Below are 25,408 nucleotides of genomic sequence, written 5' to 3'. Positions count from 1 at the left end.
GAGTTGAATCTGTAGAATTTCGTATTTAGACTATGTTAATAGTCTGGGAGACACTACCACCCGAAATCCTAACACGAAAGGTTTATTTTTGAAGGAAAGGCTTTCATCAAAGTCTTCTCACAATGTCCCCAGTTTGTTCTGCCTCCGGCTTGCAATCAACTCAGCCGCTCAAAAGTAAATTGATATAATTCGATAGAATAGTTCAACAAATTCAGGAAAAAATCAATTGGGTTTTAAGCAACAAAAATTAATTCAAAGTACTAAATTGGAATTTCTCTAAGGATCCAAAGCTCTCTAAATCAAACGGAATGAGCAAAATTGTCTACTCTAATATCAGACTCACGAATCTCTTGTTCTTGGCTCTCGATATTCTTTATGAAAGTCTTTCTTCTATTAAGAAGAACCAACTTTACTCGACAACAACTACTCTCTCTTACTCTCTCTCTCTCTCTCTCTCTCTCTCTCTCTCTCTTCTCTCTCTTTCTCTCTCTCTCTCTGTGGCATGCTGATTCTGTTATTCAAATTGAACTCGTCTACGATGTCAGAGTTATTTTGAGCTTTCTATAACTCCGCTGCCAAAGCGAACAAACATGGTGTTTTACTCTTCCTTAGCAACTATTCGAAACACTGCGTAGTAGAACGATTGAACAACAACTTTGTTCAAACCGCTGCTAAGGGCTACAGCAAATGAGTCCTCCTTACGTTAAGTTTGTTATGACTTCATAAGAACAATTGTATGACCTGTACGCCTTCTTTATACATTGCTGACTTCTAAACAAGCTATTCAAGCTAGAACCTTAGCAGTATCAGACTTATGAAGCTCCCAATTAATCAACCGGTCAAACTATAAACTCAAGAATTTAAGCTTTATTCGGAAGTTTAAAGTCCCCCCACGGTATCTATAAATCAAATTCCCCAAAAGTGACAATGGTGGAACTTGTCCCAAGGTATGTACCAATTACCTACCAAGTTCGACCACACAAGTTCGAGTTAAATATCGGATGATAACTAGTTTTTATAAAATCGGTCCCCCTCAGAAAATCAATATTGCGCTATTCAGCTCCTTTTTGTTCCACAATAGTTTGGTTTGCCAAATGACTTTCAACTGCAAGCCAACAGTCTTACTAACAAATTGAAGGAGACCGATTTTCGAAAATCAACTTCCATCTCTTTCAATTGCGACACTTTTGTCGGAAAAGTATGATTTCCCGAATTCTACAAAATCCAATGTCAACACTGATACTTCTTTTTTTGTTTTAGTTTTTTGCTGGTTTTTGAAGTTAGGCAATAGCGCTTTAAAATGTTGCGCTTCGCTTAAGACTGGCGATTTTCAATATTTTGAAAGAATGGTGTTTAGAGAAAAGCAGACGGGGTTAGCTGATCAATCATGGGCAAGAAGTTTTTGTCCATTAGGTTATCAGATTTCATTTGGGCGCAATCTAATTGGTTTTATTTTGAGACGTGTATAACTTTGAGTAAACCTTTTATTGCTTTCAATAAAATAACTCATGGTAATTAAACGTTAGCTCCCTTTTGGATCATGTTGTTTCATTTGAAAGAAAAGCTGTCAATTTATGTTTCTTCATTTTTTGTTCCCTTTCAATACGCGATGGCAAACGTTTGTGTTGTTTGTTGCTAAAGGGCGTGCGCGGAAAAGTGGTTTTAATTAATCAGTTTCATGAATGTTTTTTTAGCATTAAACTGAATATTTGAAGAGTTTTTGCACTTCCGTAAACCCAACTTTCCTTGTATTTTAGCCAAACCTGTTGATTTTTATAATAAAATCTTGGCCTGCTCTTTAGGTAATTTTTGTAGCAGTTTTAGGAGATTGATCACATTGTTAAAACATATTTGATGCATATTTACTTAAATATTTTTAACCAAGCGCAAAAATGTCAACAATTGTTAAAGAAAATGAAAAGTTTAGGCCTCAAATTATTGTAGACAAAAATGTTTGAAACGTCTTTGCAAAAATGGATTCAGTTTTTCAATAGTTTTTCAATGGTTCCATTTTTGTATGTCTCTTGAAACAGTATTGATTGACGGTAGCAGAAAGTTCCTATCCCCCAATTAAAGTTCATATTGAACGTTGTATTGCTTTGAAGCGCGCTTTCTTTTTAAATGTTCGAAAAAACCTTTTTCTCATCCTGCAATTTTGGATAAAGAATAGCATCTTGAAAAGCAAGTGTCAAACTTCAGTTATGAAAATCTGAGCTTCAAAATTTCACTTTATATTTGCCTCAAACTTCGGTGCTGTTTGTTCCTGCGTTATTACTCACTTTGAAGCTATGGATAGAAGTGTTATGCCCATGAACAACAGCTATTTTATTCAAAATTTCATAATCGTTAACATTAATTCTCCAAATAAGATGATTATACTAAAGTCGTGACGTCAGCAATATCGAAAATTCAAATTCTAAAAAATTTTCCGGAACGTTTCGGTTCAGTGTTTGGGGTAGCTCTTTGGGCATTTTTTTCTCATTTTTTCTCAATATTTCTTTGGTTGCATGAAGGCACTTCCTATGCGTGTATAAAAATTTTTGATCGAGTTTTTATAGTGTTGCTTCAATACATTTTTGCATAATTTGTTGAGCCGTTTTCTTTTTGACTTTCAAGTTTGCGATAACCTTACACAATAGTTTCTTGTCTAGGAAAGTCGTGCTACATTGCAAGATCTTCCGAAATAGTTCGTTTAAAAATTCATATCACCTGAAATGTAGTACTTTACGAGGAATCTTTTTGATACCGCAATCATTAATATTCAACGAAGAAATGTGTACCAAAATTCACCTCATTTCTTCCATTATTTCATTATTTTTCGACCCGGCTATCGCACATTGGCGCCTTGACATACTGCGACTGAAATGCCTTTACGAATGTTCTTAAAAATTACTTAATATTGCTTTAAAAATCGAGAGCAGCTCATTGTGAAAGATACTATAGTATCTTTCGCAATGAGCCGCTCTCAATTTTTTAAATCAATATTAAGTAATTTTTCTGCTTCAGAGTACAAAAGTAGCATGAACATCCCGACTAATTCCATCTATTTTGTCGATTTCTCACGCTTTTGTCATAAGTAACCTCCACAAAGTTGGGAAACGCAACGAACATATGCAACTAACTTGGAATCATACCAGCTTTAGGTTTCTACTCTTCGGTGGGGATCAGAGAGCTATTTGCTTACGACAGATACAAGATATCCCTTATTCAACAAAGTTAGAACTATACTAAGTATGGTAACTTGATAGCGAATTCTGAATCCGCACAATATCGTCGCACCATATTGCGTGTTTCTGTTTTCTATATGTACACGCGCTGCTGTGCTCGTGGCGCTGCTAAACCACATACATATACACGCGTGTGTTAAATATGCTGGCGTTACAAACTCAACCAAGCACCGTCGCGGAACGCAATTTGCCAACTCAAATATGTCACACACGCATTACGTGAACAGTCAGTGTATTTAGTGAATTGTTCGCGGTTATTGCGCTGTTTCTTGGTGTTCTCTGCAAATATAGCTCAATTTTGCACATATACTGAACTATATAGTTAAGTTATTGCTTTTCTGTGTGGTTTGGTACTAGCATTAGCGCACTCGTAATCACCGACGTCCGCAACACCATTTCGTGGTAAGTAGCACCGGATCTTTTCTGCTAGCGCCCCCCCGCTTCTTTAGGCACCCCCCATTTATAAATGTGTAAACATATTGTTAACGCTAAGTAATCTTATACGTGAACATATATGAGCAATATGCATTTAGTAAAAGCTAGCACAGCTATGGTTTGGAAGTATTACGTATTCAACCAAAATTTGTTGCATATAACGTAAGCATCAATAAATGTCTGTATTAGATCATTTTTGGTGATATCGGCTACAATAAGAGCTTGATTTTTCAAAACTTTTAGGAAACTATTCTAAAAGTGCCTTCAATCTAACTAAACACTCTTGTTTCAATGAAATGCAAATATCGTTCTTACAATTCACGAAAACTAGGTTTTTGGGGGGTGCAAATTTATCGGCTATATAAGGCTGGGGGGGGGCGCTAGCAGAAAAGATCCGTAGCACCTACCCGAGTCGAGGGGTCAGCAGCTGTAAGCGGATATTTTTGTAAGAAATCCGCTGAATGCGCTGAATTTATGTAAGATTTGTGCTGAATGCGCTGAAAATTAGGAATTTGGTGGTGAATCCGCTGAAAAAAAATATTTCAGCACCTTTCAGCGCATTTCTTACATAAAATCAGCACATGATTAAGCACCTTTCTTACATATTTTCAGCACTTGGTGAATCCGCTGAAAAAAAATATTTCAGCACCTTTCAGCGCATTTCTTACATAAAATCAGCATATGATTAAGCACCTTTCTTACATATTTTCAGCACTTGGTGAATCCGCTGAAAAAAAATATTTCAGCACTTTTCAGCGCATTTCTTACATAAAATCAGCATATGATTAAGCACCTTTCTTACATATTTTCAGCACATGGTGAATCCGCTGAAAAAAAATATTTCAGCACCTTTCAGCGCCTTTCTTACATAATTTTACGTGCAATTTTTTTGCTCACTATTGCTTATAACGTAGTCAGCATGTAGGCTCCTTCACCTTTTGCACTTCTGAAGAGCAACGAATCAATAAAAAAATCTGCGTGGTTTTTTTAAAAAAAATTCATTTGTTTTGAAAAAAAAGACCACCTGAAAAGCGTCACACTTTCATCATATCAGAAGACAAAACAACTCAAAAACAACTCAAAACTTGTGCAAGGAAATCGTTGAAAATGTATAAGATAAGTGCTGATATTGAGTAAGATAAGTACTGAAAGTTTTGTAAGAAATGCGCTGAAAGCCGCTGAAAAATTATATTTTTCAGCAGTTAGATCTTACATAACTATCCGCTTAATGTGCTGAAATTATGTAGGAAAAGTGTTGAGAAGTGCTGAAATTATGTAAGAAATGCGCTGACAGTCGCTGAAAAAAAATATTTTTCAGCGGCCTTATCTTACATAATTATCCGCTTAATGTGCTGAAAAGTGCTGAAACTATGTAAGAAAGGTGCTGAAAATTCAGCACATTAAGCGGATAATTATGTAAGATAAGGCCGCTGAAAAATATTTTTTTTCAGCGGTTGTCAGCGCATTTCTTACATAAATTTCGACGAATTCCTCGACCCGGGTACGCCTCTTCCCCAAGGGGTAGATACATTATTTATTTGAACCACTAGATATTGCTGTCAAAAAAATGGCGACAGTCGACAGTTCTAACATAAACACAAGAGTCGGAGCAAACCCAAGCGAGACCTAATGTCTATCTTGCAAGATAATTGATTATTGCAATGATTATTGCAAGATCGTACAATATTCTGGCAAGATCTTACACGATAACCATTCGAAACCGACTGGTGACGTAACTAAAAACTGCTTTGGTCAATTTACAAAGAAAAACTCAAGCCCAAACACACCTAAACTGGTTCTTAAGTTAGCTGAATTTTATCTGAAAAGTTTACCTAAGACTTTCAAGCTCCACTGGCTGACCTTCCTGAAAAAAATCAGCAATCACCTGAACTAACTGAGTTCAGGTATCTTCACCAAAACTTTTTAAGAATCTAAGCCATATTTTTGTTTTTGCTTGCATACCTCCGGCTCTTCATGATAAACTCCAGTAACCATTGATCCCAGCGCATACTTTTTAGTTGACGCGCTCTTATTGCCGACCGTAGTTTTCTAGACATTTAGCTGCAAAACTTACTCTTAGTCGTTTTCATAACGTCGTTCTATCTTTCGGGAATTTGGCAGAGAAAGTCTGTGGCTTGCAAGCATTGTTTGTCTTAGTCTATAGTTAGGCAATTTGGCCTGCAAAATTATGAATTGAGTCTTGCAAGATAGGGGAGTAAATTTAAGTACATCACTGCAAGTTTTTCTTTGAAGCCAGAGGCGTAATTGAAACAAGTTTTTTGTGCTGTTTTACTTCAGCTTGTTGGGTTTTTCGGGAGATATTTAAGTAGCATGAAAAGTGTAAATTCAAGTGTTCGGAGCAGGAGTCAATCATCTTTCGTCCCTCATACGTCATTCCAACTGGAAGTCACCTGTCTACTTTAAGCTATCGTGACTCCTGAGCGCACACCGCAAAACCCCGCGTACTTAGTTTGAACTTCAAATTAAAGACCACAGTCTTGTACGGCTACTTCAATCAAACCAATTTTCCTTTGATCTCTTTACTTAAAAAATACATCGCGATCATATACCGAAATTATTTTGCTGCTTGGCTATTAGTGTTTTACAATTTTTAAACATTTATTCCTGATTTTATTATTGAATGCCCGGCGTTTGAACAGGTTCATTTGTTTCAGCTCTGGAATCCTTATCTCCTTAAGCCTAATATCCCCCAGAAACGTGGCCAAATTACGTTAAGAATGGCCCAGAATACGTTTAACGAACAATCCTTAAACTTGGATAGCTTATTGAAGAAAATTACAAGCTCTTATTTGAATCCCGCCTCGTTTCTTCCTCAGAATAGCGATACGTCATCGTTAGCAGCTACCGGAAGCGCTATCATCGAAAGTTTGACCTCAAATTCCGGAAATGGAATTGCACTTCCTGGGGCATCATCAGCTTTATCATCATCAACAACAATACCTAAAAGTTCATCGTCAAGTGAAACATCAAGATCCTCGTCAAACATGCAAAGGATCCCGGATCTCATTAATGACGAGGAGCTGCTATCGTTGCACAGCAGTCTTATGGATCAGGAACAAAATGACGATAACGAGTCTGGCTCTCAGACAATTGAGGCTCTTTTGACAGGAACCCGGAGATCCCCGCTTCCGAAGGTCAAGCAGGAATTCATAGACAACGTTGATTATACCACCCAACGCTCCATTGGAAACAAGCATTGTGACATTTTTGTGACTGAAAAGCGACAAAAAAGCCCATCAGCTTTGGAACTGCTTCTTTGTAAAGCAAAAAATGAGCCCAGCAGAAACGGGATTGAGTCAAAAGCAAATAGTTTGCTTTCTTCGGCGTTAACTTCAACTATGGCGCCTGTTTCCTTCCCCCAAGACCTGACTGTCAAAAATTTGAGTCCAATGAATCTCGGCAAAGCGACGAAAAGCGAATTAAATTCTTTTTCTCCGTTTCTAAAACTGAACTCGGAAAGTTCAAATGATGGGGTCAAGAGTTGCGATTATTGCACTAAAAAGTTTGAAAACGAGGATGATTTGATCAGCCATTTGAAAGAGGTTCACGCAATTGTGGATTCGTTTTCACCAGAGGCAAGCACCCCTTTGGATAGTCTTGTCATCGCTAGTCCTCCAAATGGCGATGAACAGGATTCTGATCACGTGATCACAGCTGGGGAGTCAAATGGACTGAAGAGGAGAAACGATGAGTCATGGTCCCCGGGGAGTGACGGAACACCTCAGCAGTCCGGGTCGAGGAAGATCAAGAAATACGATGGTAAGTCTACAAATTTTACCCCTGTTTAATAGCCGCCCTCATCTTCTCAGCCGGCTATTATAGCGCTCCTATTTTTTTACAATTCAAAAATTTTTTCAATTCAAAAAGTTTGAATTGTATTGGGGCGCGGTCTTTTTTTACGACTCGAAGAGGAGTATTGGAGAAGTCCTTTTTTTTAAATCAATTTTATTGGAGTGATTTTTGAAGCGGGAAATGAAACGCGTGAAAAAATTTGGAGTGATTTTCGCGCTGAACAAAAGTGAAGAGCAAAGCGAAAAGAGAGTGGTTTTTGTTCATACCGATGTTTTGAGAGAGCGAGAAATTGATGTGTGAAAAAATTTTCTCTAAGCGAGAGAAATTTTTTTGTTCACGTGCGGTTTTTTAAAGCAGTTTTTTTCATTTTTTTTGGTTAAGAGGTTTGGTTATGATTTTGTTTTAATTTTAGGCTGGTTGCGGTAGTGGTTTGAAGGTTTCTGGAAATTCATATGAATTTTATGATAATTCGGAGGTTTTTAATGTATTTTGCTGATTTTCGGGCTAATTTTTGCGTTTTTTTGACGATTATTTTGTTTTACTGGCTCAAATGGTTATTGAAGGAACCCCTTCTACTTCAGCAGTTTTATGATAACAATTGGTTACAGTTTTGTGGGTAAGAATCATTTTTTTGTTGAGAAATATGACAAAAAAATGGCGAAAATTGGAACTATTTTTCTTAAATTTTTGCAGTTTTTTTCTGATTTTAGCTGAATTTCTTTGCCTATTATGACTTGCCTATTGTTTGGCGAGCATCTGGTTACTCTTTTGGCTGAAGGGAATTTTTCTTTGGATTTATATGTTTTTGAAATATTAAAAAATTTAGTAACTTTTTCCAGTTTTTCCAGTGAAAGTTGTTTTTAAGAGCTATTTTTTTCATAATTTTTGCCTAAAGTTTTTTTTTCAAAATTCACATAAGTGGTGTTTGTAAGTACTAGTTGTTTTGATGAAGTTATTTTTGCAGAGATAGTTTTTTTTCGGGATCTCAATTTATAACAAATTTTGATCAGATTTTTTATAATATTTTAACAGATTTGATTTTATTGTTTTTACTTTTTTGTTTCATGGCTTTGTTTCTAGATAATCCTAAATTAGTGAAGGCACGTTTTGTTTGGTGAGTAGTTGGATGGCGTTTAAATGGATTTTCACTTCGAGTCGTTTCCGGAATTCTTCCGGCTATGTTTTTTTTAAGATCTGTTCACACATTTTCATGATTTTTGAAGTCAAATTGGAGTAGTGGTTTTGGTCACGCCGAAACGGGAAATGGAGCGAAAAAATGAGTGGCTTTGAGGCGTGAATTTTTTTCGCTCTAATTTTAAAATAGAGTGAGAAAACGGTGTTTGAACAAAAATTCGGTTTCTCGGTAGTGGTTTTTGTTCACATGCGGGAATTTCACTCTGATTTTTACTGTTTTTTCTAATTTTTGGATCGGATTGTTTTCTAAATGATTTTCCCAGTCCATTTACAGCTCATTCCAGGCCTAGTTTTTTGTTTGAATTAAATTTTCATTTCTCGCTAGGGGTTTTTTTGTTCACATGCGGCATTTTGCTATTGATTTTCTGTTTTTTTTTCTGATTTTTTTCAAAATGCGTTTCTGAATTCACTCATAGTGCATTCTAGGTCTAGTTTTTCTGTTTAGTCAATGAAAATTCTTTGGATTGTACGTCAGGACTTGTTCTGCCATGTTTTTTTTAAGATCTGTTCACACATTTTCATGATTTTTGAAGTCAAATTGGAGTAGTGATTTTGGTCACGCCGAAACAGGAAATGGAGCGAAAAAGCGAGTGGCTTTGCGGCGTGAATTTTTTTCGCTCTAATTTTGAAGTAGAGTGAGAAAGTGGTGTTTGAACAAAAATTCGGTTTCTCGGCAGTGGTTTTTTGTTCACATGCGGCAATTTCACTCTGATTTTTACTGTTTTTTCGATTTTTTGGATCGGATTTTTTTCTAAATGGTTTTCCCAATCCGTTCACAGCTCATTCTTGGCCTATTTTTTTTTTGTTTGAACTGAATTTTTTTGAATTTTCATTTCTCGCTGGTGGTTTTTTGTTCACATGCGGCATTTTGACATTGATTTTCTGTTTTTTTCTTACTTTTTGATCTGATTTTTTTTAAAATGGTTTTCTCAATTCACTCATAGTCCATTCTTGGTCTAGTTTTTCCGTTTAGTCAATGACAATTCTTTGAATTGTACGTCTGGACTTGTTCTGCTATGTTTTTTACTTCGTCGAATAAAAAAATGTTTCGCTTTACCTCATTTTGCCGCTTTTTCAACATTTTGCGTGAAATCTTTTTGACTTCTCTAGGCTAGTTTCTCTCTTCTCTCATTCTGCTAAAAGTGATTTCGAACATCAGTGGCTCAGCAAAGCAATTCAATATGAACAGAGTCAGTATAAAAAATTGAAGTCAGAAGTAGAAACGGGATAAACCCATAAAGCCCAATTTAAGATGCCCGCTATTTGAACGTCGTTCCTATAATCTTAGTTACAATCTCTAATGCTTATTAGTATTGATAGTAGCCCCTGTAGCCTCTCTCTAAGAAAGAGAAGTACGTTATGTTCAACTACGAAATGCCATCAAATTAAATCGGACTTAAAAAATGTTTTTGTTCAAAATTTTTTTTTCAATATCTTCTATTCTTTCAATCCCAATCATGCTTTTTGGAATCAACGGCGGCTATTTTCCGGCAATCTGCCGGGTATGTTTATAGATATGCTGTACTTTGATTAAGTGCAATGTTGTGTCAAATTGAAAATATATTTGATAGTATGACATCAACTTCGGATAATTGCTTGCGCGGGTGAAAATGTTTTACCCGCAAACTCAGTTTTCCGATTTTTGCATTATGAGACATCTCTTAAGAACCCAAGTTGATGCCATACAATCCTTTCCCTACTTTCTTTCTGTTGAGAGCGACCTTTGTTCAGTTCCAGGATTAACATATCTATGCAGCGTGACTACGAGAAGGCAAGAAAATTTAGCACAAAATATTTCGAATTTAACAGGGCGAATCTTTATCGCTTAGAATAGTTACTTATCACAAAAAGATGTAGCTGAATAAAAATACAGCTCTTTCTTAATGGCTTCATTTGGCAAGCCCTTTTCAATCATCTGGTTATGAGAACTCGAGATTTGAGTAATGAAACCTGGGAAATAACAAAAATGAATGATATAATGACGAGCCCACATCATTCAAAGGTCTAAGAATTGGGTCAGTTGTCCTTGCAACCCCTATTTAAATATCATTTGTTATTTAGTCGTTATCTCAAATGCCAAATCTTCAAATTCCATAAACTGGGTCGCTGAAGTGTGGAACACGTGGATACGACAACACGACAATACCCCAAACTTCTCAACCGCCAATTGTGACTTCGAGAATGTGTTCCACTCTCGGTTGAGTGATTTGCCCGACCTTCTCACTGTGTTCGTAAAACAGTGCCGAAAACCCGACGGAAAAGAGTACCCTCTACGAATGCTGTACAGCATTTTTAGCATCATGCAAATGCATATTAACAATCAAAAGATTCCTCTAAACATATTCAAAGACCCAAAATATGCAAATTTCCAGCGCGCTTTGCATGAAAAAATGAAGCCCATATCTCGAACCATGACAGCGAAAAGTTCTGTAAAAACAGGGGTCATAACTGAGGATTTAGAAAAACAGCTTTGGGACCGCGGTGTTCTTAGTATAGAAGATCCGACAAATTTGCTTCGGACTGTATTCTTTCTTGTAGGCAAACATTTTAACCTAGGAAGCCGACAAGAGCATCGGAATTTACGATCGGGTTTCAACTCCCAAATAAAAGTGGTCGGTTCGGGCGATGACGAACGTATTGAGTTCCACGAAGACGGTTTATTTGGACGTGAATTCAATAACATCAAACGGCCGACCATTCATAAAAAGGAGGGACCAAATTGTGCTGTTGAAATTATCAAGTTCTACCTCTCGAAACTTCCAAAGTATGCCGTGGCCTTCTACTGTAAACCCAAAACGGAGTATTTCCATGACAATGACTGGTATTATAACCAGCCAATTGGGGTGAACACCTTGTCCAAAATTGTGGAATCGATAGCCCGGGACGCGGGGTGGGATACGAGTTTGAACTGGGCGGGTGCTTATGTGTGCAGTATCTGTCAGAGGTCATTCAGGTTTCAGTGTAACCTTTCGTACCATATGAAGTTTCACTTTATGGACAAACCGCATAAATGTAACCTGTGCTTCAAGGGCTTCGCTAGCAAGACTCTCCTCTGGTCGCACAAGAAAGAAGTTCATAAAACAGGTCAGCCTCTCCGTTATTTTTTTTTGTTTTGCAAACTCTTGCAAGATGTTTTGTGGGCTGCAAACGAAAAAAATCTGTAATCTGAGTCCATCTACCATGCTGAAATAAAAATAATTTTTGTCTTTGAATCTGCTTCCTTCAGTAGGTTTTATTTATTTAAATGATAACGTTGTGGTGAAAATTTTCAAAATACCTAGCATAGAGTTTATTTAATTTCAGAAAGTTCTGTTTTCAATATTCTGAGAAGCTCCTCTAGCTCGTTTGAGACATTTCTACCAATCCAGGTTGTTTACGATATCTTAAAGTTTTGCTAATTTCAGCAGCACAGTTTTCAATATGTATCCTTAGACAATTTTAAAAAAAAATTTAAGCATGAAGTAGTTCTTTCTTGCAATTGCTCCTTTTGTTACAGTAGTTCATTTGAGACCATGTACATGTTTTTCTTGTAATTAAATCTAAAGTACCAAATATGTATTTAACTGTTTGGTGTATTTGTTTTATATGTTTTAGAGGAAATAGTATATTTTTATTTAAGTACAACTTTAATTGTGAGCAGAATATAACTTGTCCCTAAAATGAGACATTTCAATGATTTTAGATGTGCACAACTTGGCCAGACCCAAACGGTCCTCCCCTCCAAACGTGAGTGTCTCTTCCTCATCAACACTGTCATCAATGCTAGTATCCAATAAGAACCAGAAAGACACAACCACTCCTCCTCCTAACGTCATCTCTACATCTCTTCCAAACAATTCCAGTCAATCCACAGTCTCAGCTCTCAATCTTTCCGGAAACCCTAGCCTGGGCAACCAACAACTCGGAACTCTATCAATTCCGACAATCACGACCAATCATCAAATCACAACTGGTGATATCTACTCATGCTTTAAGTGCTCCGCAAAGTTTTCAAGCGCTCATCAAATGATCACTCACCTTGAAAATCATATCGTTGACCTTGAGAAGCGCTTGAACTTGTCTCTTGTGGCGAATAATGGCGTGGCTAGCAGAGCTTTGGTTGTCAGCTCAATGGCGCCTCCTATAACCCGTCCCACTGATAAAATTCCCAATGTCATCAGCATAACTCCAATCAATAACCCGAAGCAAAATTCAAGCCCAATTCCGCAACTGAAACAACATTTGAACCCGAACTCGCAAAAAGATTTAAGTCCAAACGTTCAAGTTAAAAACTTTTCCCTATTAGAGAGCACAATAAATGGACTGCTTGATGGGCAAAATAATAAAGCGAATAGTGCTGTTTTCGAGGAAACAATCGATGCGGATTCCATCGTTGTCAAAACTGAAGTTAGTCCAGGCTTACAAAGTAGCAGCAGTACCACTTTACTTCTCTGCCCAGTTTTGTGCCCGTGTGGGCCTTGTGATGAAGTTTTCAGCTCCGAAACTGACTTGAAAGACCACGTCAAAAATCACAGCATGATAGCCGACAGCTCAAAGTGCCGAAACTGTCATTTAACCATAATCAAAAATGAAGACTCGTTTACGTTGGAGAAGTCTGGCAAACCAAAAGTCACGTTCGATTTGAGCAAAACAGCAAACAGTAGCTTAAGCCTAGAAGAATCGGAAATCTTATCGCCGACAAATTTGAAAACTGAATCGGAACCAGAAGATTTGACGGTAGAAAACACTGGAACTGTAGCTGTTACACAACAAGCACCTCCTGTTTTTAATTTCCAATCTTCGCTTCCTAGTATGGTGGTCAGCAGTTCGAGACTGGGCGGGGTCCCAATTTTCGACATGGACGAAACAGAAGAAACTGAGAATCGCTATCAATGCGAGAAGTGCGACTTATCATTCCCCGATCGTTTCCGACTATCGCGACATCGCCGGAAACACAGTCGAGACGAACGATTGGATCCTAAAGTCGTGAACGGAACCGCATTTATGTGTACAATCTGCAGCATTCCATTTCGGTGCGAAAACGACTTGACAGTTCACGAGTCGTGGCATGACTGTGGCGAACCACTTCAGTGTGAGTTCTGCGGCGTGATTTTGTCAAGCCGACTCAGTCTCAAAAGACATGTTATTCACGTGCACGTTATGTTGAAACCCCATAAGTGCAATGCGTGTAATGCGAGCTTCGAGCGGTCGTCACATTTATCAAAACATAAACGTGAAGCTCATGGATTATAATGATCTAAATATTGAAAAATAGAAAACATAAAAAAACATCTGGAAACTGTTTCCTTTGCCTCGATCAACAATTTTTAAAAAATTTTTTAAGCCTGTATGAACAATTTAGCCCTCATTTAAAACATGAAACGCGTTCAACTTTTTAAGATATAGAACTATCGGTTATAAATACCTTGTTCCAATAAAATTGTACAATATCAATTACATACATGTTTATGTTCGGAGGGAGAAAAGGGAAACATCTTCAAAAAGGAAACAATTTCAATAATTAGTACTCTTTAATTTCTTTACGACTATTTATTTCTTCGACTATTTATCAGTCCGAGGAACTCTTCCAGTCAAATTCAAAACCTGTACTTCACATTACGTTTTGTTGATTTTATGTTTGGTTTATATTTTTTCCCATATGACTATATTTGGCTCTAGAAAATAAGTAATTTAATTTTGAAAAGTGTTTTCTCCCAGAAATAGTAGTGAAGCCCAAAAAAAGTTTTATTAGAAATGCAAAGTACGTTACAGCTACGGCGATTTTTTTCTCTCAGAATTGACAACGACATTACTTTCAAGACCAGCTGGTTAAAGTTTACGAAGTCAGAAATATTTTACTTTTTATTTTTTCAGTTAAATATTTCAACTAAAAATTAGAAATTAAAACCAAAATTTTATGCGTCAATTTGACAGATCTGAAGTAGGCATTAGCCAAGCTGAGATATCTGACTCGAAACAAGTCTAAACATCATGAATAACACCAAAAAATTCTAATAGGAAAAGTCATTAGTTAGGCACAAATGGAAGGAAACCTAAATGGTGAATATTTGCTTAAACACTCCTCCGCTAACTATTTGGAGATTGAAAATTGAAGATTGAATCAAATAAAAAAGAAAATTGCAAAAACAATTTCGAGGGCAAATGAATTCTTTTTCAGTGACAAATTTTTGAAGCGCTGAAGAAACTAATTGGATCATTAAACCTCAATCATCATATATACACACTTTTTAAAGATATACTCCGCAACAGTTCTTATTTTCTTTACAGACTTTTTCGTTTATCTATCAACTGAGACCCGTGACTTCACTTGAGGGCGTTGACGTAAAACTGGACAGTATCAATGTTCATAATCGTAAATTCGTACATGACCAGTGTTCGTTACGTCTAATCTGTTTTTTATTTTTAAGTATTCAAATCCTGCGCTACCTTATAGATAATTTTTAGTTTAACAACTTTTTTCAATTTCGTGAAATCTAACTTTGTATTTAAAAAATGCCAATTTCATGTTGTAACTTTTTCTCTTCTCACACGAAAAATTAACTGATAATAATCACACGCAAAGTCTTCACATTTTGGGTCACACCACACCTATGGCCCAAAAAGTTGTTCAGTCGAACATCCCATTGCACAAAATGTGCGATTTTGAAAGAGTGAGTTTTAGAATCTTGCTTGCAGTCGAGCTTTTTTAAAACTTATTGTCGCATTTATGAAAATTGAACAAAGTGTGCAGCCCTTTCAAACAAAAGGAAAACACTCGCATAATTTGAAAAATGCAATATAAACTAGCTGTAATATAAACTCGCATATTTTGAAAATTGCTATAAACTAGCTGTTTTTCCTGAAAACTCGAAATTTCCGATGGGAACTTTTAGTGGCAATTTGCACCAAAAAATTCTTTAAAAAAATAATTTCTATTTTTAATAAAATTTTTTCCAAAATAAGTTGAATTTTCCTGAGAGTGAAACAAAAAAATCAACAACCGAATGAACAATGTAAATTTGAAATAACAAGTTTTGGTTTACTTTGAGGAAAAAATGAAAAATACCTAAAACCCTACGAATTATTTCTAGTTTGGACATGCGTCCTATACGATGAGACTGGTTGCTTCTTGCATAAGTATTTTTGGTTACAAAATTGTTTCTATTTTGAGCAAATCAAAATTCCAAGTTTTTAGGTAATACTGTTTAGTATGTATCCAGGATTTACACGGAGGTTTATTGAAGAAATAAAAGTGGATCAAAGGGAGGAGAAAGTAGTAAATGAAGAAGAAAAAAGGAGAAAAAGAAGAAGATTATGAAGCAGAAAAAGATGAAGAAAAAGAAGACAAAAAAGAAGAAGAAAGAAGTAGAAGATGAAGACGAAGAAGGAGAAGGAGAAAAAGAAGAACAAGAAAAGGCAGAAAAAGACGAGGATGATCGCCCAGGATGAAGTCCCTGACCCAAGACAGGTATTCGCCAGACTGATTTGGGTCGCGGACAGGGGGGTCTGGTGCGACCGTCCACAATGGTCTGGAAAACAATTGGGTCGCGCCTTCCGTCTGGCCAATGGCAATTTTAGTCTGTTCGGTATGGCGAATACCCATATTTCGGTCTGATCGGTCTGGCCAATACCCCAATTTCGGTCTGTTCGGTCTGGCCAATACCCAAATTTCGGCCTGTTCGGTCTGGCCAATACCCAAATTTTGGTCTGTTCGTTCTGGCCAATACCCATATTTTGGTCTGTTCGGTCTGGCCAATACCCATATTTCGGTCTGTTCGGTCTGGCCAATACCCATATTTCGGTCTGTTCCGTCTGGCCAATACCAAATTTCAAGGCCTAGAGGTCCAGCCAAATAAGAGCCAACTTGTATAAATAAGTGCTGTATTGACTGTTTTTCAAAAGAGCAGCCCATAAATGGTAAACGACATCTACTTCTAGATGATTAGAATACTTCATTAACCTTCTTTTGAAATTTGCATTTGTCTTTAAATCGACGGTTTTTTTTCAATAATTTTTTTTAATATCTCATTTTCATTTGTCATTCAAAAAAATGAAACGAATAATTTATAAATTTTATTGGATGCTTATACACGTTTAAATGAGTCTGGCTAATAGTCTGGCCTAGCATCTGTTCGGTCTGGCCAATGGTCTGGACAACGGTCTGGCAGATGGTCTGGCGTACGGTCTGGACAATGGTCTGGCCTAAGGTCTGTTCGGTCTGCCCAATGGTCTGGACAATGTCTGCTCAGTCTGGCCAAAGGTGTCCAAAGTGTGTTCAGTCTGGCCAATGGTGGCCAAAGTCTGCTCGGTATGGCCAATACCTATCTTTGGGTATTGTCGGTCTGGCCAATGCCTGTTTTGGGTATGGTGGCCTGGCCAATACCTGTCTTGGGTCGCGGACTTCATCCTGGCCAGTTGTTGTAAGATCTTAGAAAATTAGCAATTTTGCAATTTAACGTGAGTTGATAATTGTAACTTTAAGTTCAGGAAAATATTTTAAACATTTTGCTTGTCTAAAATTTTTAAGCGTTTCTGATAGCCAAAAGCCGAAGCAACAGTAAAAGCTGACTTTTAGTCTTACTAATTAACTGAATTGAAGTCTGAGTACGGCAATTTCAAATGTCACTTTTATCACTGTTCATTTATACGCCTCTCAGACTGTCAGTAGTGAAAATTTTTCTAACCAAAATATTACACTTCATCTGTTTCTCAATAATGATAGTCAAACACCCTTACATACACACATATACGTACATCTACATACAAACACACACACACACTTATTTATATATATATATATATATATATATATCAACATGTAGTGAAATTTTTTCGTCGTTGGCGAAGCAGCTGCTTTTTACTTCTGACAAACATTTTGGTTCAAATTTCTCTGGAAAGTCCGTACGTGTTATTCATGGTATTAAGAATTTTGTATTCTAATCGATGAGTTTTTGTTCTTGTTAATTAAGTCTTCGCTCTTTTTGGCAACGCTCTAAAACAGAACAAGAAAATTAGAAAACTTGCGTAAGCATTTTTGCTTCAAATTATTTTGCGGTACAAAATGACGACTTTCAAAATTACATGAACATTATAACAACAAAAGTAAATCAGCATAAAATTTCTTCTTCAGATCATTCTCGTTTGGTTACACTCTTTCAGCTGGTTACTTTAGAGCCAATTCCAAACTAATTATAAGTGCTTTTTGTTTGTGTAAGAGAGCTTCATTTGGAATCTGTTATAACTAAATTGGTTATAAATAGACAAAATGTCTACTAACCAGGTGGCACCGGACGACCCACCGGATTACACAACTAACTCAGAGAGCAAATTTGCGGGGTTTGTTTCTCAAAATATGCTTAATGAAGGGAGTTCGTCTTACGATATGGAAACGGGCAAAAAGACTTCAAAATGGTCGCCAATCAAAACAGCTCTCGGCTTGGCACGAGAAGAGAAACCGAGCAAGTGGTCTTCGGTTCGGGGAGCTCTCGGAATTTCGGGTGACACGCTGATTCCCGAGATCATGTCAGCACAGAATGTGTTTTGGGTTGGGTTTTGGGTGTTGGCATATGCTGGGTTGTCCGGAGTGTTCGTGTATCAGATGGCTACTTTGGTAACTGAGTTTCTGGAGTATGAAGTGGACACTCAGATATCAGTTGTGCGGTAAGATTTGTTCTGAAAAATGTTTTCCACTAAAGTCCTGCCAGCAAAACAGTAAACATAAAATGGTTTTGAGTTTTCTAAATATGAGAAAGTGTGTGTGCGTGTGAGTGTGTGTCTGTGATTGTGTGTGTGTGTGTGTGTGTGTGTGTGTGTGTGTGCGCGCACGTGTGTGTGTTGTGTGTGTGTGTGTGTGTGTGTGTGTGTGTGTGCGTGTGTGTGGTGGGTATGTATGTATGTATGTATGTATGTATGTATGTGCCCGGGACGAGGTGTCACCGCTAAAAATCGCTAAAATATGTAAGTTTTGCGGTGAATTTGAATAAAAAGTGTAAGATTTGCGCTCAATGCGATGAATGCGTTGAAAAAAATACTTTTAAGCGGTGAAAAGTTCTTATTCACCGCTTATGCGGTTAAAAAAATTTCACCGCTAAAAATCGCTTAAGAGGTAAAAGATTATTTTTCACCGCTACCAGCAGAATGCGGCGAAAAAATTTTTTAGCGCTACAAGGATGCGGTGAAAAAAAAATTAGCGGTAAAAAATACCAGAATGCGGTAAAAAATTTTCACTGCTAAAATTGCAATTCTTACAAATATTCACTGCTAAATTTAACGCTAATCTTAATTTCGCAGGAAATGTCTGTTATGTAAGTGACAGATGGTGCACGGGAAGTTGTTGACATGTAGGAGGTGAGAGGTTCGAACCCGTGTACCGCAGCTTCTTTTTTGTAAGAAAGGCGATGAAAAAAATTTTTTACCGCTAAAAACCGCAAACCTTACAAAAATTCACCGCATTCAATGCTAAAAGATGGGGGCGCTTCGCGGTGAAAAAAGTTTCACCGCTAATCTTACATTATTTTTAGACCAAACCTCAACCGGGGTGTGTTTTGTGTCTTTTCAGCTCATTTCTGACCTTAAAATGAGAAGCTTCTTCCAAATGAGATTATAAAACAAGTTGCCATTTTAGGAGCACAAGAGCATCTTTTCCGAGTGTGACTGTATGCAATGCAAACCCAGTTCGCAAGAGTCTCATTTCGAAAGTGAGCAAATATGAAGTGTTGGGTGAACTGGACTCCTACGTGACAGGGGTCATGTACAACACCCTGGCACAGGACCTTGGTCTGAACTACTCTCAAGCTGGTTGCAGTGAGGAGGAGACAAAATGCGGAGACTCCCAGGTTTTTTATCTGCCCTTTTAAGATTTTGAAGGGTCTAAGCATTTTTTAGTGTACGAGACTTTTCTCCTGTTTTTTGTCATTTTCCTCGAAACTTCATCTCTCCAGTCGAGTTGTTCTCTGAACAAGGAGAGCTTCTTGCCGAGATTTAGGGTTGGCCTTAAATTCATTTTTTAATATAATATTAATCAGGCGTTGAGACTTATCAAAAGAATATGCTCAACTGAAAAAGGCACGAAATGACTACGATTGACTCTCTAAACACCTTAGAAAAGTTTGACCTCGACGATAGTGAATACTCCGACTTTATCTCAACCTTAATTTTTGGCGTTTAATTTCAGCTTGGCGCCGAATTTTTAAAATGGTATTCAGCTCAAATCAATATGTAGCGCTCGATTTCAGCCTGACAACAAAAAAACTTTGGCTGCTCTTCAAAAAACATAAAATGTCAAACTGGTTCAGAATTCCAAATGAGCTTTTAAAAGTCGCTAATACATGCAACGTACTAGAAGAGTATAGTAGTTATAGTTATTTAATTTTTTTACTGATGAAGTCCTAACTAACTGACAAGCGGTGTACAAAAACGTCACGATGGACTAATGACTAATGGGATGACGATTGGAAGAGCTTAACATGGCTACTTTCATTCAGTCAAACAAATTTGGCAACACAGTCTTTTTATGAAAATTGATTCAACTTAGTATTAGAATATTGCGTGAGTGTTTTTGTCAACCTTTTAATTGTCTTTCGAGTCAAACGGTCTGGTTGCAAACCTACTTAGGCGTTTATTCATAGATAATTCAGCATCCACAAAAAAAGTACTCTCACTGATAGAAAAAAAATTGACACATGGAAGGACATTGGTAGATCCTCAAAAGCCATCAACACCGTTCTTGACCACTAAGTGGATTTTGATACTAACATCTTTTAATAGGATTTCAAAGTCGTTTTAAAAATCTAAATCTCTACTTGGCTAGTTTGTTTCGATTTGGTCGTACATAGACAGAAGTTAGAATTAGAAAAACAGCTGAACGTCAAGGCCAATCTGCTAACATTTTTTCGGCGGTTTGAGCAGAAATTGATTGCTATGCACTTTGCCATTACTTGCTAACAAACAACATAATTTTCCTTTGAAGATTTGGCACGTAGTGATAAAAATGCTTAACAACCTAAAAGCCATGGTGTGAAACATTTTTTTGTTGCCATTTGATGTCTAAATGTTTGTTTGAACACAAATATTCCTCGTTATGGCAGACGACTTTAACATTTGGCAAAGTTTTGGTTTTCAAAATAAGTTTCGGATTTGCATCAGAATCCATTTTAACAAGGTCATCTGAAAACTCGTTGCTTTTGCCAATGATGACATTTTTATAGCATTTGAAGGCAGATTTTGTGATACTTTTTATTTGGTGTGATACTTTACGAAATATCAACAATAAAAGAATTCCGTCAGTTGGTTTCCCTAGAAACATTTCGTGTAAAAAAAGAAAATGTTGAAAGTAATATTTCTGTCATTAAGTGAGTAAAGTATTCTAATAGAGTACTTTTGATGGTTTCTAATTGTTTGTCGGAGTAGGGTATTTCGATTCAAAATCTTACAATTAATTTGCAATATTCTTGTAAGAATTTCGCAACCAAGTGGTATCTTAAAAAAAAATTCAACGACTCAATTCTGCTGATTCAAACACTTCTAACTATCAATTCAGTTGGTTTTCAGTTAGGTTAAGCCACCAAAAATACTGAAGAAAGGTTTCAGAATTTAAAAAATTGCAAGATTTTTGAAAGTTTTTGAGTCAAGGCTAAAAATTTTTAACGGATTTTAGTTTTTTAACTTGTTTAGTAAAAATAAGTTTGCGTCACATGTGTTTCCTGAAACATAATTACCCTGACTTTTTAACTGGATGGATATCTAGCTCGAAAAATTCTGGCAATTTTTGTATTCACTCATCACTAGTGTATCAAATACTATGTGAAAAATAACTACCTCGCAATACTTCCTTTTCAAAATTGTCTGTCAAATAATCACTGTGTCTAAAAAATCCTGTAAATTATATAGCAAAGGACGATATATGTGCTTTGAATTTCATCAAGTTTTGTTCTGTAGAGGTTTTATCGAATCTTAAAAATAAATTGTTTCTCAAATCAATTTTCTAGTTTTATCCTTTATGCTGCGATTTCAATTCCTTGAGATAATTTTTCAGCGAAAAACTCATTCCTGGCCATTTGATAGATAATTCAACAAATAACTGACTGCTTAAATCTTAAAACCAGTTGGCTTAATTTGAGTTTCTGAGAAAAAGATTGTTGAATTTTTGTCTCTCCGACTTAAGGCATTCTGAGAAGAAAACCTTCAACGCGTGAGAATAAATTGAATGCTAAATTATTTCGATAGATTTTTGTTACCTACAACTTTTGCAAAATAATGTTACTAGAACAAAATATTAATATTTTTTGGATGCAGATTTTGACTTTCACTCAAAGGCATTTATTGAAGATTGATCTCCAAAAAAAGTCGAGTAAACACGCAGCTATAAAATTATTTACTCCTTGAGCTCCTTACTTAGATATTTTTGGATAATTTGTTCACTTTCATCATCAGTTCAAATCGTGAGAAACCAAATAACGGTTTCCGACATATTGTTGCATTTGCAGCCCATCGGTTTTTCAAGTTTAACAAATATGTTGCCATGCAGTTGACGTGACCGGTGTAACTGAGGTTAGCGTAGTTAGTTTTTTATGTACCCCGCTTATTAGATTAGACAATCACCGATGCTGTAATAGTAGTTCTAACTTTCTAAAGGTAAAAAATTGTTCACATTAAAAGCTCTCTATTCCTTATTTTAACCCCACCTATTTTTTGTGTTTATGCTAAAAAAAATGTGTTTATAAATGTATTGCAATGACCAGTATCTGAGGAAAATAGTGATAAAAGTGCTTAACAACCTAAAATCCATGGTTTGAAACATTTTTTGTCGCCATTTGATGTCTAAATGTTTGTTTGAACACAAATATTCCTCGTTATGGCAGACGACTTTAACATTTGGCAAAGTTTTGGTTTTCAAAATAAGTTTCGGATTACCATCAGAATCCATTTTAACAAGGTCATCTGAAAACTCGTTGCTTTTGCCAATGATGACATTTTTCTAGCATTTGAAGGCAGATTTTGTGAAACTTTTTATTTGGTGTGATGCGTCACGAAATATAAACAATAAAAGATTTCCGACAGTTGGTTTCCCTAGCAACATTTCGTTTAAAAATAAGAAAAAGTTGACAGTAATGTTTCTGTCATTAAGTGAGTTAAGTATTCTGGTAAAACTTCTAATAGAGTACTTTTGATGGTTTCTAATTGTTTGTCGGAGTAGGGTATTTCGATTTGAAAGCTTACAATTAATTTGCAATAATCTTGTAAGAATTTCGCAACCAAGTGGTATGTTTAAAGAAATTTAACTAAACTCAATTGTGCTGATGCAAATACTTCTAACTATCAATTCAGTTGGTTTTCAGTTAGGTTAAGCTACCAAAAAACTGAAAGAAAGTTTTCAGAATTTGAAAAATTGCAAGATTTTTGAAAGATTTTGAGTCAAGGCTAAAATTTTTAACGGATTTTAGTTTTGTAACTTGTTTAGTAAAAATAAGTTTGCGTCACATGTTTTTCATGAAACATTAATACCCTGACTTTTTGACTGGATGGATATCTAGCTCGAAAAATTCTGGCAAATTTTATATTCACTCATCACTAGTGTATCAAAAACTATGTGAAAAATAACTACTTCGCGATACTTCGTTTTCAAAATTTTATGTCAAATAATCATTGTGTCTGAAAAATCCTGTAAATTATATCGTAAAGGACAATATATGTGCTTTGAATTTCATCAACTTTTGTTCTCCAAAGGTTTCATCGAATCGTAAAAATAAATTGTTTCTCAAATCGATTTTCTAGTGTATCCTTTATGCTGCGATTTCAATTGCTTGAGATAATTTTCCAGCGAAAAACTCAGTCCCAGCCATATGATTGATAATTCAACAATTAACTGACTGCTTAAATCTTAAAACCAGTTGGCTTAATTTGAGTGTCTGAGAAAAAGATTGCTGAATTTTTGTCTCTCCGACTTAAGGCATTCTGAGAAGAAAACCTTCAACGCGTGAGAATAAATGTAATGCTAAATTAATTCGATAGATTTTTGTGACCTACAACCTTTGCAAATTAATATTACTAGATTGAAATATTAGTTTTATTTTGGATGCAGATTCTGACTATCACTCAAAGGCAAATATTGAAGATTGATCTCCAAAAAAAGTAAACACGCAGTTATAAAATTATTTACTCCTTGAGTTCCTTATTTAGATATCTTTGGATAATCTCATCACTCTCATCATCAGTTCAAATCGTGAAAAAACCAAATAATCGTTTCCGACATATTGTTGCATTTGCAGCCCATCGGTTTTTCAATATTAACAAATATGTTGCAATGCAGTTGACATGACCGGTGTAACTGGGGTTAGCGTAGTTAGTTTTTTAGGTTCCCCGCTGATTAGATTCGACAATCACCGATGCTGTAATGGTACTTCTAACTTTCTAAAGGAAAAAAAAATTGTGCACATTAAAAGCTCTCAATTTTTTGTTTTAGCCCCACCTATTTTTTGTGTTTATGCTATTAAGTTGTGTTTATAAATGTATTGAAATGACCAGTATCAGAGGAAAATAGTTGTAAAAGAGATATATTAAATATCTGTGTTGAAGGATTTATTAGGAGTAGGATCTGTGTCGATTGAAGTTATGCTGTCAATTACTTTATTTAGCTTCTCAGGAAGCTCAATTTACAGTGACACCTAATTGATTAGTTTTAACAATCAAATAATTAAACTGACGAAAGAATGGTAATATGACCTCTAAATTGTTTTAGCAATGTGTCAAAAGGAGCTGGGTGTGTAATGACCGAATTGATTGCTCAAATGGATACGATGAGGGCCTCTATACTCCCAGTAAGTTCAATCAATACTTCGCATTTAACTACTCTAATTGGTAAATTAAATATAACTCCACGTTTTTTAAAGAAATTGAAGTCGTTTAATAGCAAATAGGAAAATTGATAAATGCACTCAATTTTATTGCTCCAGCTCCAATTGTGCGGGTTGGAATTTTATGAGATTTTTTCAATTTTTCCTTTTTATAGGGAGTTTTCGAGGCTTAAAATTTTGTGAATATTAGACGTAATTCAGCTATTTTATTCACATTTCGATATTTACAATAAATGAAGCCCCACGAGATTATATTATGGTTTCAGAGTTTTCGTAAAAATTTTTTGAATTTTGCTTTTTGAATTTTGCTTTTATGAATTTTGACTTCTTGAATTTTGCTTTCATTTGTTTTTTATTCGTGGCCAGGTGACTTAGTGTCTCCAATCAAAGATCCAGTTAGCATTCCTGGAGCTGTAGTCAATCTAGACAACTATTTCAGTTTTTATCTAATGTCTGTTATGACATTGAATATAATTGTTTTAAGAAGATTTCGGTGATTTTTTTGAAAGTTGCCATTATTTTATCTTCTTTCTCTCATTTTTGACCTCACTCTCAGTAAAAACAGGTGGAAACCGATTTCTTGTAAGTTACAAATTATTGTTGTTAACGGGTTTTTATTTAACTAATGGTTTGATTGTTTTGATACTAAGCGTTTTCATTTTTTATTTTTGAGTATAATTGAATATTTTTGATTTCATTTTATTTCCTTGTCAAATTATCACTTTTTTGACAACATCAATTGAAGGAAAGCATAGTAAGAAAGAAGCGCAGCATTCAAAAGAGGCGTATCTGGGCATGTTAACTGTTTTTTGAATAGTTTTATGCTATTTTGGTCTGAGACACAAGTGTCTCGCAAAAATTGGTGGATTTTTTTTGTTTTGCCTATACTTGTCTTTCTTTTTGTTGTTG

General features: G+C 35.9%; 2 protein-coding genes across 4 annotated transcripts in view; both read left to right on the top strand.

The window, feature by feature from the left end:
• Positions 1-13,965, top strand: part of LOC142341554 (uncharacterized) — a 35,642-nt gene extending 21,677 nt beyond the window's left edge. For 2 of the 3 annotated variants that reach the window (XM_075392578.1, XM_075392577.1), the window contains 3 exons: positions 6,338-7,442; positions 10,731-11,753; positions 12,352-13,965. In XM_075392578.1, coding sequence (XP_075248693.1) covers positions 6,401-7,442; positions 10,731-11,753; positions 12,352-13,901 — 3,615 coding nt within the window. In that variant the 5' untranslated portion in view covers positions 6,338-6,400 and the 3' untranslated portion in view covers positions 13,902-13,965. Of the gene's footprint in view, positions 1-3,463; positions 3,630-6,337; positions 7,443-10,730; positions 11,754-12,351 lie in introns of those variants that run through there. The other variant, XM_075392579.1, reaches the window with a different exon arrangement.
• Positions 13,966-17,763: 3,798 nt separating this feature from the next.
• Positions 17,764-25,408, top strand: part of LOC142341553 (uncharacterized) — a 40,998-nt gene continuing 33,353 nt past the window's right edge. Inside the window, exons 1-3 of the mRNA XM_075392576.1 lie at positions 17,764-18,308; positions 19,273-19,483; positions 24,385-24,463. Of these exons, the coding sequence (XP_075248691.1) occupies positions 17,914-18,308; positions 19,273-19,483; positions 24,385-24,463 (685 nt within the window). The 5' untranslated portion in view covers positions 17,764-17,913. The remainder of the gene's footprint in view (positions 18,309-19,272; positions 19,484-24,384; positions 24,464-25,408) is intronic.

The sequence above is a fragment of the Convolutriloba macropyga genome, chromosome 6, assembly GCF_964194025.1.
Source record: "Convolutriloba macropyga chromosome 6, txConMacr16.3, whole genome shotgun sequence".
Lineage (NCBI taxonomy): Eukaryota > Metazoa > Xenacoelomorpha > Acoela > Convolutidae > Convolutriloba > Convolutriloba macropyga.
This window is presented reverse-complemented; position numbering and strand designations above follow the sequence as displayed.